Source organism: Brienomyrus brachyistius, chromosome 3 (assembly GCF_023856365.1).
Source record: "Brienomyrus brachyistius isolate T26 chromosome 3, BBRACH_0.4, whole genome shotgun sequence".
NCBI lineage: Eukaryota > Metazoa > Chordata > Actinopteri > Osteoglossiformes > Mormyridae > Brienomyrus > Brienomyrus brachyistius.
Window position 1 is genome coordinate 23,437,810 of NC_064535.1, and position 15,802 is coordinate 23,453,611.

General features: G+C 44.0%; 2 protein-coding genes across 4 annotated transcripts; both read right to left on the bottom strand.

Annotated features, from left to right (window-relative positions):
- Positions 1-2,083: 2,083 nt before the first annotated feature.
- Positions 2,084-13,623, bottom strand: LOC125739127 (probable G protein-coupled receptor 85). Of its 3 annotated transcripts, XR_007397064.1 has the most exons (3): positions 12,879-13,623; positions 9,889-11,724; positions 2,084-2,103 (listed from the first exon to the last, which is right to left on the bottom strand). XR_007397064.1 is itself a non-coding variant. In XM_049008929.1 (2 exons), the coding sequence occupies exon 2, from the start codon at positions 11,558-11,560 to the stop codon at positions 10,445-10,447; it is 1,116 nt and encodes a 371-aa protein (XP_048864886.1). In that variant the 5' UTR covers positions 11,561-11,724; positions 12,879-13,623; the 3' UTR covers positions 8,985-10,444. The 3 variants fall into 3 exon arrangements, 2 of the variants coding, with proteins under 2 accessions (XP_048864886.1, XP_048864887.1); XM_049008929.1 differs by lacking the exon at positions 2,084-2,103 and having other exon boundaries at positions 8,985-11,724; XM_049008930.1 differs by lacking the exons at positions 2,084-2,103; positions 12,879-13,623 and adding an exon at positions 12,046-12,864 and having other exon boundaries at positions 8,985-11,724.
- Positions 13,624-13,761: 138 nt separating this feature from the next.
- Positions 13,762-15,119, bottom strand: LOC125739129 (small integral membrane protein 30-like). Its single transcript, XM_049008931.1, has one exon. The coding sequence runs from the start codon at positions 15,065-15,067 to the stop codon at positions 14,879-14,881; it is 189 nt and encodes a 62-aa protein (XP_048864888.1). The 5' UTR covers positions 15,068-15,119; the 3' UTR covers positions 13,762-14,878.
- Between the last annotated feature and the right edge of the window lie 683 nt (positions 15,120-15,802).

The following is a 15,802-nucleotide window of genomic DNA, read 5'->3' on the forward strand; positions in this document are numbered from 1 at the left end:
GAGAAAAAGTCATTGTGCAAATATAAACATTATACAGCCAGTCCTTCCAAACGCCAAACACAATCAGTGGTCTTTGAAGAAAGTGGCTTTGTTTGCACCTTGTCACATTCCATGGCCTGCAAGTCATACATGGGCGTCGGCACCATTAAATCTGAGGGGGACGTGTCCCCCCGCCCCCCACAATTAAAATGCTTCTGATGCCCCTAAAGTCGTAAGAAATATTCAGTTCATGCGGGACATGTTTTGTCTTTAAAAGGTCCTTCTCCGTCCTCAAGGGACTGTCCTTGTCATTTCATGGTTTTTTTATTTTCGTGTACAAGTGGCAGTGGCAGAACCAACCTATTATTTAATAGGGAACAAATCTTACACCTAATCATCGTCTAATCTTTCATCCATGGGTTTCTTGTCTCTTTGCTTGTCCGTCGCTATTTTGTAGATATTGTTGCATATTTCATGCCACATCTTGTGATTCCGTTTGGAACCCTAGGTGAGTTCCTAACCCATTCTCATTGTGCTGTCAGGTACAATGACAAAACAGAATTGAATCTTGTCTAAATAGCTTTTATTCATTTCTGAAGCGGAACCTCCCTCTATTGAAACGTATTTATATTACCATCCATCTTTGTACTGATGCTAAATAGGATGTCATATAGTTACAATGGATTTATGACCGTCTATCAAGTATAATTAACAAAGCACAATTAATTTCCTGTGGGAGCTATAAGCCAATACTCAGGTTCCAGTGTATAATATGTCAGTGGTCTTTGTAGTTCCTTTATCAAACCAGATGGAATATTAAATGTACATCTGGAACATCGAGTAAGAAGTGTAAGACATGGTAATAGTCTGAAATACATTGATCCATGTTCTGTTCAGCAGCAATCTGTGGTCCAGACTGAAGTGTAATTCCTAAGCCTTCGGAACACAAAGTAATCAAGCCTCCATGGATGATGCGGGGCTTCTCTCCATGTCACTTAGCTCCATCTGACCTGCCTCTTCCAACCCACGCTCAGGTACGTCCGCACGGAGGTAACAGATGGGGACGATAGGGCTGGCTGCTCACCACATTAGCATAACAACGGAGTCCGCCAGGCTGTAATAGAACTAGAATTAAACCATCTTTATTTGAGTTTGGCAATGTAGCGTCCCTTAAAACACCTATAAGCGTGTGATGCTTGCCAGCTCATTTCCCACAATGCACCTCTGCTTTCCAGCTCTGTTTGCGATTAGCATTCGCCATGTCATCAGCTACATGGGGTGATCTTGGCCATCTGTGTACCCTCAAAAGCTGATGTGCGAAGAGATTTTGGCTTCTGCTATACTTTGTTTTTCTATAATTCAGTTTGTGGATTTTTATATCTATAATTCCTTCATGGACCTCAGGCGCATTTAGTTCAGTTGAGAAATGATTAGAGTCACTACGTATGACTAGAGTCAAGTGTGTATGACATTTACAGACATCTTTATTTTTTTTCAAAATTAAGTCTAATACGAAAAATGATACAGAAGTTGTCTCCTTTATAAAAAGAAACCCCACATTCATCTGAAAATGAATCCTCCTAATACAACTTCACTTGCCTCAGACCTCCGACAGAGCACCCTGTAATATATTTTATATTGATTTATTTATGTTTTTTCATATGATCTCTGATGACAGCATCCCTGTGGACCCGTAAATGCTTTTAGAATCTTGGTACATTTTACAGGGACGACATAATCAGTATAATACGGTAAAGTTTCTTGTACGTAGTCGAAAAAGGAGAACTGTACGTTCTTGTTTTATTTGCAGTGTAGTAGAGGTACACAGCTGTATTAACCCACAGACAGCTCCGACAAAAGCTATTACTCACCACAAAATCAAAACTGGTCCTGATGGAAAAGATGATAGCTGCATGATAGCTGAATTTGACGCACCTGTGGGGCCCTCAAATGCAAGAAAACAGCCATCATTTGGAATAATAAAGGATGAGGTTTATGGTTATGAAATCTTATTACGTAATCGCTATCTGCAGGTCTTCTATCTCCTGTGCTGGAAGCTGGTAGTGTCATCTGCCTGGCCTTCCCCAGTTTGGCTGACTCTGTGGATGCTTTACAGCAGGAGACCTTCGGGGGGGGGGGGGGAAAACACAGAGTACCATATAAAAAAGTAAACAGCTTGTCCTTACAGATAAATTCAGCTTGACCACCGCTGGAGTTTTTATTTCCAGAAGGGGAAGAATGCCAGTTATGGATTCGGCCTTGCCTCGGACTGTGAGCCAGGCGGCTCTGAACCGGCGTGACACGCGCAGTATTTTCACGAGCATGCCGCTAAACCCACACGCTAGCGCGCACAAAGCACATGCATAATTCATGTGGCGTGCGGCTCAAGCCACCCGCTAATGTCAAAGCAAGGCTCTCCTGTTTGTCCTTCACAGGAAAAAAATGCTTATTTGTTATTGGTGAGGAGAGGGATGCTGACCAGGGAAATAGCAAACAGCTTAACAGGTTTATTGCTGTGCAGTGTACCGCAAAATGTCTCCATTACTACCTTGTTAGTACACTTTCATGGCCCTTTCAAGAAAGTCAACTGTCTGCTATTCATTGCATATTTTTGTTTTACTCCCAGTATTGCGCTTTTGTCTGGCATCTCATTTGTTATTGCGATGCTTTTTGTCTACTTCACCTGTCCCCTCCCCTGCAACTGTACGCAGCACAAGAATTTCACTCCAGATAAAGTTCCTATTCCACCCTCTCATCCCCAAGCTATGTGGTTTTCTTTACCATCTTACCCAGAGCAAGTCTTTCAAGATCGGGGCCAATTCTAGGGGTTTTTAAAGGTGTGGGTGGGGGGGCAAAAAGTGCCACAATACATATAGAGGGGCCAACATTATTATTAACTAATGATTTGTTTTCAATTGATAATTGGCAGCTGAGAGGGCATTCATGAGCCATTCAGCTTTCAACTGGGCCCAGTGCCACTGTGGCCCTGCTCTTTATATACCCCTGTTCAACATGTATCACTTTAACATGGCAACTCTCTGCCTCCCATCATTCAGATATCTTGACTCCGCCTCCTCTACAATCTGATTGGTTATCTCTCTGAACCAATCATTCTTCGTTTCTGCCCTAAGAACATTTTTGTGTAAGTAAAACTCCCACGAGCGAAAAAAAGAAGCTCCCCATATTTGTGTTGTTTGGTATTAAATGCTAAAGCAAGTGTCTGTGGGTTCCACACAGTAGATCTATCTCTTCTGCCAATGGTGTAATATCGGCACATTATCAGCAGATCCAGAAACTCCCAAATGATACAAAAAGCTATTAACAACAGACAATCAGATTGCTATTCACTTTTCATATGACCTAAATATTCTTTTCTTTCATTTCTGCCAACTGGACATATTCAGAGCTACATTTTTCAAACAGAGCCCATCTACTCTCTTTGTCTAAGATCATAATCTGGCATACTATAGATAGACCGTCCTCTGTACCCTCACACCATTTGATATTTTAATCTTCCTTGGTTTCTGCAGCAGCTGTTAAATCCATTGATTTTATTTCAGGATTTGCTGGGTTTGCTTGTGATTTCCGTTATCTACCAGCGGGTTATCTTCTTGGGGGGGGGATATCTACCTGAGTGAATATTGGGAAGATTTAAGGAGGCACCGGCCCTCCTCTTCATGCAGTGGGTAAACAGTAGTGAACGAGACCCCTGCAGGCCAAGTAAAAAGTAAATACTACAGGGGACAATACTTACAAACCCAGAAGCTTCAGCCCATTCAGGGGCAACATAAAGCTGGGGGGGGGGGGGAGTTAGCATGATTCCAAGGGCCCCAGAGTGAAAAAATTTGAAACATTATTTGATTGGTTTAGGATGTGGGCCCAATATTTTAAACAGCACCCCTGAGCAACCCAATTCTGGAGCTACTGACCCAAGCACTGGCAAGATGACATCACTCCTTTAGGCGCCGCTGAGCTAACATGCACCACAGACTTCAAATGTTGGCACGGAAAAACAAAACAGCGCCCCCTGTGGTCACCAATGCAAACGCACATCACTGCCTCAACAATTAGGCACTTTAAAAAGCCACATCTGATAAATCCCCACAACTCTGTGTGATGTATCTAATGGAGACGATCACAGATTCTTTCTTCTAATCCTACATTAGAGAGAAACATCGTTAAAATATTCAGCGAAAAACCTTTGAAGCTTAATGCACAATTAGCCGCCTCAATATTACTCCTCCAAAGCCTCCGCTAAACTGAGTATTTGGTCATTACTTGCAGAAATCGTCTCCCCATCTTCTTTTAGATATTTTTGGAAATGTGTGATAGATCATTTGCCTTCAAAGTCCCCTGTGGTAGACATCAAGCCATCCAGATGATTCACGGAAGAACACTGTTCCTAAGGACCTTGTAGAGCATCTGGTTATCTCCAGCTTCTGTTTCACCTCTTCCTGTGTCTTTGCATGCTTTGTACCCCTATTAGATGATGTAACAACTTCACGTTTGGCCGAAGAAGATTTAAATGCATAAAAATAAAACCGACTCAGTTCCTCTGGGGACATCTGCTTATTTATTTATTTATTTTCGTGTAGCCTGATTACAAAAGTATTTTTAAAGCCCATTTCAATAAAGGCTGCAGTTATCGCAAGAATTACAATCCCAAGTGAACAACCACACTGGGACATAGGGCCTCATTCTCCAGCATGTAAATATCCTACTTCAACAGGCAGAACTTCTATTTGAGCAAATTAGTCATTATGAAAGCAAGGTGGATTTTGTCTAATAGCTGAAAATAACAGGTGACTCCATTTAACTAATAATATTTTTCTATTCCTGCACCGCAAGCTGAGATGATTTCTCTGAGACCGCTACATTTTTTGCCTTCATTCAGAATCGCACAATAACAAGAAAGTGGACGCATAGGCTTGTAAGCTGCCTCAGAAGCACCTGCAGATCGATGACCGCTCCCCAACACGGTACATGGTATTTCATCAAAGGAGCACTGGTAATCATATCCGCAGCCAGCAGCGTTATGTACCACCACACACTTGTGTGAAGCTGCCAATTGCTCCCATTGGCCACAAACAGTCACTGCATAAGGGGGGACAGTGGACCCGAGAAGCTTGCCCTTGTGGCCAGACGGTAGAGATGATTGGCTTGTATCAGTCTGGCCACGCCTCCTCCTGGGTCACATGGCCAGAGCGAAATGAAAACCCCTGATGCATTTCTATGTGTTTCGGAGGCGAGACGTGATACTTAGGCAGGAGATGGCAACGGGGATGTGTTCTGAGGAGACGGGTACAACAAAGGCAGTGTAGAGGAAAGAAAACAAAACAGAGCTATTTTTGACAGAAAGACAGGATAAGTACACAAAAAAACAGACCACTGTTGGGTCACGGAAGGGCTACAGCTGCAGCCATCAATGTCTGGGTGCTCTTACTGGAGCTAAAAGAAGAGAAATCCCTTATATGATGTTTGAGGATGAGAAACAGGTGAACTGAGTGAGTGGACTGGTCACATGACCTCCCCCGGATATGTCCACAGCTCCGCCCCGCCCCCCCCCCCCCCCCCCCCAGAGATTACATAGCCTGCTATCTGTCTGCCGTTTCATGCCCTCTTGTGTTTACAGCTGAGGAAGGAGTGACAGGTGTAAAGCACAGAAAAAAATACCAGACCTGTTACAAACACCAGATGGTATTTATTTATTTCCAAACCATCACAATATCTAAGTAAGTGAGGGTAACATAAAATTTTCATATACCGCGATAATATGACCATAAACCAATCTTCATGCGGTTGCTACGGACAACCACATACATGAAATCTTAACAAAAGGTATAAACACAGGATACGGTAATGACAGCAGTAAATAACAATAATAATGTGTGCCACAGCGTTTCCTCTGGGTGGTGAAGTTCAGGTTCTGTCGGTGAAGGTTATCGGTTTTCCTTGCTTAGACACACGTTTCCTCATCGAGCACAGTGACCAGAAGGACTCTGACAATCTGCATATCATTGACCTTTCGTTCCATCAATACCCCCGTGTCATATTCAATCAATGCAATTACAAGACGTCGGTTTGGTTCACGTGAAAGAGACGCGAGAGGCTGCAGAAGCCTGAGCAGCGGGAACAGCGGCTTCCCAGCACCGGCACTTGTCAGCACATCAGGCGATAAACAGCCAGACTGGGGTTCGATATGTTGAGCTACTGATCTCTCGTCCAAACTAGTGTAGAGTGGAAACTCTGCGGGAAGGTCCGCCCCCCCTGCTGACACACCTGGCCTATCAGCGCTGAACTTGTAGGCTGAGCCAATACTGTCAAACAAACAATAAACCTGTTTTTGGCAGGATAGTCCAGGAATAAAAACATTGTGTGTGTGTGTGTGTGATCCAGGTATAAATGTTCCCACAATGTGATTAAAAACCTCTTTATTTTGACGTTGCTGGGACCATTTTTCGGTCCTCACAAGGGGAAACTGAATTTTATAAAAAATCTGTGACAGCAATCAAAAAACTAAAAATGCTAAAAGTCTTGAATTTTGTTTGGTTACTTATGGTTAAGGTTATGGCTGGGTAGGTTAAGGTTGTTATAGTTGGGATTTGGGTTTTTCCCATAGGAATGAATGGAAGATCTCCATTTAGATAGGTGTGTGTGTGTCTGTCTGTCTGTCTGCCTATATTACAACAGGCATTAAGGATGAACACAAGGTCGACAGGTTTTTCCGGGAATTGGCTGTTTCATTTGGAATCTGGGTCTTCGACGATTATCAGTGTACATGCATATATGAGTGTAAACATGTGTGAGTTTATCCATGGAGCAACTGAACCGGATAGGCGGATTCTGCAGGGATCCCGGCAGCCTTCTGCACTGGAAGTGCCTCTGATGGCGGTGTGGGGAACGAGCCAGCTTGGAGCATCTGCCCTGCATCTCTGGCATGCGACAAGCAAGGAGAGATGGTCCGATGCTTCAGTACCGATCAGGGGAAAAGGCTCTTTGTGAAATTTCATGGCAAACGAGAGAGGCCGTGTTACAGCAGCCGGATGCAGAGACGCCCAGCGTATCTTCGAGAAGTCAGCTTGGCTCGCGTCTCCAGGACCTACAACAGTTCAGCTTTAGGGAGCCTGTATCTCCACCCGTCCAAGCTTTCCTGACGTTATCTTGCTACCCAGGTGGTGCGGCTGGCGCCGCCCATGACGTGTCGTGCTGTGTGCAGCATCACGATCCGCTTCTTCCTGACAGTCATCTCCTGCTTCCTCCTCCTCTTTGCATGTAGCGCCTGAAACCCAGCTGATGGCACTGATGCATTTCTGACGGATGCATTGTGAGCATCACCCTCCGTGCCATGTGACCCAGGAAGAGGCGTGGCCAGACCAATACAAGCCAATCAGCATCATTACCATGCGGGTATGATGCATACATATCCAACAGGGGTGATTTTAAGGTTTTTTTTGTGGTGGGGGCATTACAGGGAACATAATTCACAATTTATACAGAGAGGCCAGCCTTATCATTAGCCAGTTATATGCTTTGAATTATTGACTGACAGGGGAAGGAGCATTCCTGGAGCCAATCAGCTTTTAGCAAGGGCCAGTCCACCCCCCCCCGCAACCCCGCCCCTGTATATGCCCCCGGTATCTTTATGTCTTTAAGGTCCTTGGGTTAGTCAGTGACGCCATTTTCATGTGTATTTACTAATTCTCGTATTTTAAGATTTATTTCAGGTTAAATTACACATTCTGCTTAATTAATCTCCATCCTTCCATCCATCCATCCATCCATCCATTTTCCAACCTGCTTATCCTTCTGGGTCGCAGGGGGTTCGGAGTCTATCCCGGAAGCTATGGGCACGAGGCAGGGAGCAACCCAGGAGGGGGGGCCAGCCCATCGCAGGATGCTTAATTAATCTGACATCATTCAATTATTTGAATATTTATGTGAAGAAAAAAGAGAGACAGATAAATACACGTGTGTCTGGTATGATTCTGAATCGACCAATGATGACGCTGCATTATGAAAACTGAGGTAGCGACTTTAGTATTGAGGGAGATGATGCTGGGAAGCCCACCGCCTGATCGATCCCACATCAGATGCCTTACTGGTTCCAGGAAGTGGTCGACAACCCCATAGTGCTTCCTGCTGCGAGTCTCAAAGCTCAGTTTCTCACATAACTGGCAGGCACTCAAGCTAACTGTGAATAAGCACCAAAGGTCATCTGACCAAAAGTCACAGGACACCCGTTGGATGTAAGGAGAATGGGTAAAAATAGACAATATTAAAATATTTAGACTTTTACAGCATAGCATCAGGACATTGCAGCAGTCAGCACAAAACTCTGACCTCAACCCAACAAAACATCTTTAGGTTAAACTGGAACGCAGATGTAGGACAAGATCAAGACGGTCCCCTTAGCAGTAGTGTTGTCTAGTGCTTCAAAGCTTGTGTGCAGCTCAACAGCGGCGTGTCCCCACCAGCAAATCATGAAATGTCTTCTATGATGCAGTCAGACAGTCATCAAACCCAAAAGTGGGCCAGTACTTTATATTACTCATGTCTATACACATCCCACAAATGGTGGGACGATACCGAGTTATGCGGGGTGTTACTGCACATATGGAGCGTTGGTGAGATTTGATTTCGAGGAAAATGAATTGGTCACAACCAATCATTGTCCTGGCATGAGGACCAATGAGAAGACATGACATTGGAGAGAAGGTTGCCATTTTGCTCTTTGGGACTATAGTCAAATTCTATAATGTAATTGGCATGTAGGAAACATCAATCAAAATCGCAAATTCACACAAATGAGATTCTTGCGTGTTTGGTTTTGCTGTCTGAACGTGTGAGGGAAACATCAGCACTATGATGGATGAAAGCTTCTCCAGCAAAGTGAAGGCTACAGATCGTGCTTCATGACAATCATGATTATCCCGCTGACAGATGTAACACAGAAGATCCGTGTGGGCAAACTGAAATCTCTATTGACATAGTGACAGAAAACCCGGTTTTCAAAATGTCAAATTTTATTTTCAAAAATGTAAGCAACAGATTACACAGGTATCTTTTGGCAAATGCAATCTTCAAACGGCAGCCCAATTCGGGATCCTCCAAATTAAAGGACGAACACACTTACACTCTAACTACCTTTAAAATACAAAAAGAATAAATATCAAAATGGCCACAAGAAAAAAAAAAGTTAATTAAAATAATCAGTAGAGAGCAAATCTACGGAAAGTATAAACAGAACAGTGTACCTTTGATACATGAACCTTTTTAACGTTCTGTCCTTATTAGTTTTTTTTACAAGGTTTGTGCAAGATATCAAACTAAGGCTCTGGTCTTTACATGGCAAATGTCCAGCTCATAGCAACACCCATGCCCCCCCCCCATTTTAGGTGTACTGGGACAGAAATGTCACTGCTTTGAAAGTCAGGCCAGTGTTACTGTATTGTAGCTCAGTAATGACCCAACCAGGGAGCAACAAGTTTTCAAACAGTCTTGCTTTTCAAGCTGTCGCAAAAGAGCATCTTTATTCCTAGAGCTTTCCTCAAACCAAAGGAGAAGGAAAAAAAACATAATGATGACCATTAAGGCAAGAATACCCAGAGTTGTATCACCAAAACTGTAACTACATTTCTGTGGCAGGGCACGGAAATGGACGACTATGATACATTTAACAATTTTTTTTCCATTGTTTATTTGGGTTTGTTCTCAAAAGCAATTTTTCACCTGACATCGTCGGCTCGTTTCCATATAAAAAATCGTAGAGAAAAATAATGCCGGTCAAAATGGAAATATGAATATTAAAACTACAATAAATAGATTCTAATTAAGTTGCAGTTTCAACAACACACAAAGGTAACCCTTAATACCCCACCCCACCCCCCAAAAAATTAAAAAAACACTTACATTGATTTTTTTTTTTAATTCCTCTTGTGAAGGTAAATTCCTGCAGTGTTGGTCAGAGGACACACTCTGCTACTCCCACCACACATGAAACGTCTTTTGTGTGATAAAGCACGCCGCATTCCGTCTAAAACTCAACGTACATCGTCACTGAGCAATAAAAATCCTCGTTAGTCTTCTTAGTGCAACTTGGTTGGTTGTAAAACAAATCCAATAATTCCTCAGAGGTATTTGTTTTTTTTTTTTTTTTTAACTCACTAAATAGTCAATAAGTATCCAATGCATAAGGGGGGGGGGTCAAGCCTTTTGGGTTGACGTTCTTCTGTAGTTGGATCCAACGGCCTTCCACAGTAACGGTTTACTAGAACATAAACGCAGCTCTTTCCACTGTCTGTACATACACGCGAACATCTCGTGGCCCTTTCCAAAAAAGGTTCTTAAATCTCGTATGTCTTTATTTAAGGTGACCGATTGACAGTCCACCCTTCCGTCTGTTGAAAAGTTGAGAAAGAGTTGAGTAGGGAGAATAACCAGCGATCAACATGAGGAGCTAAAACTCTCATATAACACAGTAGGGTTCCCTCGGTAACCGGGATTTCCTGCAGTACAGGAGCGTGGTGCTGAAACAGCGCCTGAGCTCGCGATTGGAGAAAATGCAGATGAAGGGGTTGACCCCAGCCTGGGCGAAACTCATCCACACAGCCGCCGTCAGGTAGCCCCCCGGCACAGACAGGGCCCTGGCGAACACCCTCCAGTAGCACGCCACCAGGTAGGGTCCCCACAACGCCAGGAAGAAAAACGTCATGATGTAGAACATCCTGCTGATGCGTTTCTCCGTCTTGAACTCGTCCAGGACTAGCAGGCGGCGCCGACCTGCCGGATTTGCATTCTGCCGGATCCCCAGCAAGGTGGGTGGGGTTGGGCCCCGCCCGAAGCCCGCCAACCAGTTGGCGGCTGCCTGCCCGCTAGCCCCGGGTCCATGGAAGGTCCAATTCTGGCTGACGGCCGGCACGAACTGGACGGGCTTCATCTTCCGCCGGTCGTGGACAAAGAAGATGAGCTTGAGGTATACCAGCTGGGTGGCCAGGAGTATGAGGGCCAGGAGGAGCATGAAGCCCAGAGAGTCGTTGGCCCGGAAGGATCGGTGCTGGAAGGTGCACTGGTCTTCCTCACGGATAAAGGAGTAGGTGCCCACGTCCAGCACGGGCGGGAAGGCCATGGCCACCGAGAGCGTCCACACCATGCAGATGACGGCCAAGCAGGTCCAGAAGGTCAGCCTCTTGGTGTAGAAGCGGTAGTGCGCGATGGCCAGGTAGCGGGTCACGCTGACACAGAAGAGCATGAAGGCCGTGTGGAAGCAGGAGAGCACGCCCAGGAAGGCGATCACTTTGCAGGTGAGCGTGCCGTACGTCCACGCTGACCCATTTTTGACGGAGGTGAACACAAACGGGAAACAGATAGCTGACCGCAGCACATCTGAGACACAGAGGTCCAGCAGGAAATAGTAGGGAGCTCTCTGCAAGCTTTTGTCTTTGATGAGCAGGATAGCAATCAGGAGGTTGCCCACCACACCAACACCGATGATGAAACCCAGAGAGGTCAGTTTGAGGAACGTGATGAGAGGAGAGACATTCTGCAAGATGTTGTGGTCACCTGCATGGCTATAGTTCGCCATAGATGGAGGGATTATAAGATAATAGCTTCAATCAAGTTTCATGATCAAGGGGCACGGGTATATAGATCCATCAGCAGTGGTCTTTTTAAAAATACAATCCAAGCTTGAAAGCAGTCTCTCTTCTAAGGCATCCTTTGTTCTTTTGTTTCATCATACCTAAATCCCTGAAAAAGATCATCCACCAATCAGGATTTTTCTCTTAGACACTGAGCTGAATTCAGTACATTTCTCAAGGTACATTAGGTACGACACGGCTGCGTAAGAATAAACCTTCTCATTCTCCTTTATTTTCTTCCTTTATACTATCGCATATCGCGTTTAAAATGGTAGACAGTTAATGCACGGCGACAACCCTGGTTCTTCACCTCGGCAGAAACCACCAGGCTTAATCCTGATCACGATAATGAACGCTCTTTTACCCTTTTGCAAAGACACGCTCGGTATTCGCCGTATGTCCTTATATAACGAACAATAATTATTTTTACCCGTGTCAAAACGTCGCTACAACGGGACGGACTTTTGTTTCCCGTTGCCCTGTGCCCATAAACAGCTTAATGCTACGACGCATGAAACATTTAAACAAATGCAGCAAGAAAGCTGTTGATCACACCCAAGACCCTGCAGGTTTTACGTTTCTAGCTGGGAGACGCGTCTTCCGGACGCCGTCGATCTTCGCGTTTCCTTGAAGCGACTGGAGCCACAGCCGCACAATTTGCCTTTAATGCTGATTTTAGCTCTCGAATCGAGTAACTATCTCCCGTTAATAAAGGGGTCCCCGACCAAAGGCGTCAGCAAGGGATCGGGGATATAGGCTGTTATTTTAATATCTGAAAACAAAGGCGCTGCTCGTAACTGACAAAGGAAGTCATATCAAATATTAAATATCGGTTAATGCTGAATTCAGATATTTGCTTTGTGTAAGCCATATATAAATACATTTTATATTGATGAACATACATGATCAATTCGCTGCACTACGTATTAATGGACCTTCGTTTCTAAACTCTAATTGCAGTCCAGCTTCACCAATAAAACCAGTCCGAATCCTTATATAAATTCATTGCCGCTCATAAAAAAAACGACACAAATCTAAACTATATCCAGGATGTCTAAAATTGGTTTCCTTTATCATGCAACATAATTATGGATTTCTAACTGTAAGACGTTGTTATATATACAGGGTAGCAAAAAAATGCCTCATCCGTCAAAGCAGTAAGACATTCTAAGTACGAGGTAGCTATGCGCGGACGGCAATTTGTTCCACATTTATAGGCCAATGGAATCAAAACGGCGGTGAGGATATTAATTAAATCCATACCTGTTGATTTCCCCCTTTTTGTCTCCCTGGCGGTTATCTATAATGCAGAAGTCACTTTTGCTGTATAAAAATTGCTGGCTTTTGCTGCCTGGTCTTTTTTTCCCACCGTGAATATACAGTAAATGGCAAGGTGTGCGCATGCGCACTGCTCCTATTCGAGATCCGAGCCGCAGCAGTGAGGACTCTGCCGGTAACATCTGCTCAGCGGGGGCAACGACAACCTAACATCTTCCCCATCAATTATACAGCCCCGGCCATGTGTCACTTGTCCGGTCATTTTCCCGTGGACGCCGCGCCAAATGGGGTCAATTAATTCTGAAATCCAATCCTGAGCGCTGCGAAACGGTGCGGATGCAAAGCCACGGCGCTTTTGGGGAGGAATGAGGTCGGGCTGCTTACAAAATGAAGGGGGCGCTCAGCTGTATGAAATTGGCCGATTTGATTCATTCATGCAATGCAATAGTTTTTCGCCTGATGGTCCATCTTAAAATATGTTTGCACCGTATAATTAGTACCGGTCTCCCTTAGATCACCTGTATTGGAAGAGGACCATATTACATACATAATGTGGCTCGCAAACAAGTAACGGCTATTAGGCCCATTTTAAGAAATTATAATTTAAAAAATGTAGAGGCTATCCTGCTTTAGACCAGTTTAAGGAATGTTTACGGCAAGGCACAGAGCAAAAAATATAGCACAATGAGATCTTTAAATGCCGGATTGTCACAAACGTCATAAACGTGTATGTGTGTTTGGTTACAGCCATATGACGACCAATAGTCACATACACTGTCATATTATGAACTACATAAGCTAAAGTACCCAGTGTTAACCAGCCTGCCTTATACCATTAGCTGTGACATGCTTTTTGATTACATTTCCATCGATGAAAGGGATTTTAATCAAATATGCTGAGGCACAATAACAAAAACAGAGTCTGTAACTTAGAAAACAAGCCATTGCTTGGTTATAAGGGCTGGCGTAGGCTACTACAAACGCAGGGTTAAGAGAATTACACTGAAACATAAAAGAAAAAAAGATCATAAACATGATTATGTAGTCTCATAAAAATTACATGGATAACTTTATAACATTATCTGAAACTTAATAGGTAGGCCTAGATCGATTCAGAGTATATTGACAGAATCTCTGGGTCATGAACTCACAATTACAGTTTTCACCCGCTTAAATATAAATGTAATGGAATATAATCTTACACACCAAATGGCCATTATTACATATATTTCCACTATATAAAAGGGTCTAGCAATACGTACGGTTCCTCAATCGGCACATTATTAAATTAATTCAAGGCACATTACGCAAACCATTTTCGTACGAGTACTTCTCGTGGTCTTATAACAGATTGATGAAATTAATGAAAACCACAGTCCAGACCGGGCTGAAAAGTTTCAGTCACGTTATAATAAAAATGTGCTTAACAGGAAAATCGAGTGCTCGCTCTTCTGCGTACTTAAAGACATCTCACGCAAGAAATGACCATTTGGTAAGATGCAGAGCACCAGTCTTGGGTAACAACTTACAGAAAAGTGTTACATGGAAAATAAAGTTCACATGCATAGATGGTCGTGTTTCAGAAACAAGGAAGAAGGAGCCTGCTAAAGAAGAAACGAGAAATAGCACAGAAATCAAGTGTAGTCAGGTCAATACATTCGTCATTACAAATATAAGCAAAGTTCATGAACATCTTCACTTCTGAAGCACAACGCCCCTCCAAGCCGCCGCGTCAATTTCTGCTCAAATGAGGAAAAATCCATTGTCTCCCCCGACGAGAAGCATTTTCGTTTTCAATTCGGAGGAAAAAAAATCGTAGATTTGTGTGGTTTGGGAGCGAGGCCACGGGTCCCCTTCTGATCTCCGTAGATGTGCGGGCGAAGAGAGTTCAGTCATTGCATCTGATCACTGCATGTGATCCAGAGTCTCTGTATCGCACGGGCTACCCGAAGCACGCAAGATCGCCGCAGAAAATACCACAGGCCTCACAGGCGGCCGCTCCTCGACCGGGCGTACCAGCCTAAGCAAGCGCAGAAGCCCACCACCGTGATCGCCATGCCCAGTAGGATAGCCACGGCGTCTCCTGTGTCCAGCGCCTCGGCACCGGGGACGGAGGACAGAAGAAGCAGAGCAAGCACCAGGAAGCCGCCGCAGATTCTCGAGGAGGAAGCCATGTTGCTGCACGGAGGAGATCAGATGATGTTTCGTGACGGCGTGTCAGATGATCAGGGTGTATTTCCTGCTCTGACTTTCGGACCAATAGCGCCACTGACGCCACATGCTGAAATATTCAATGCGTTAATCTTTCTAGGCGCTGCACATGTTTCTTAAAGAAACTATTTATCACCATTCATATGTCATTTGTAAACAGTATCACTACTTAAAAGCATCTTTAACACCCAATCTCCAGGTGAAAGTATCTCACATTCAGTTAATATTCACTTAATTGTTCAATAGAACAGAGATTTTTCTTTTTTTCTCAGCAGTACAGTACTGAGTGAAAAGTGCTGCAATTCTTACCAAAGCCTTTGGTAAAACCCGGGCAAATATAATGTATTTGTTGTCATTGTACAAGTAGCAAGTACAATACAGATCATATCACTTCTGTTTTTTTGGGGGATTAAGGACCTTGCCCAAGGGCCCAACAGTGATATGATTACCAGGAATGGGGTTCAAACCAGTAACCTTCCGGACACAGGCTGCTAACCCACAGAGCCTCACACCAACCACCATCCACACTCAACCGTCAGTACAGAATGGTGGGTGCTTTAATTCGAAGGGCCTCATCAGTGAGGGACAATAAGATGGCCATTGAGAACATGCATCCGACACTGCACTCTAGCATATTATCTGCTGTTTAATGTTTATTTGTTTTATTCATTTCTTTGTCATTTGAAGGGATTCATCAT

Coding starts and splice junctions, on each gene's coding strand:
- LOC125739127 (XM_049008929.1), bottom strand. CDS start 11,560: ATGGCGAACTATAGCCATGCAGGTGACCACAACATCTTGCAGAATGTC.
- LOC125739129 (XM_049008931.1), bottom strand. CDS start 15,067: ATGGCTTCCTCCTCGAGAATCTGCGGCGGCTTCCTGGTGCTTGCTCTG.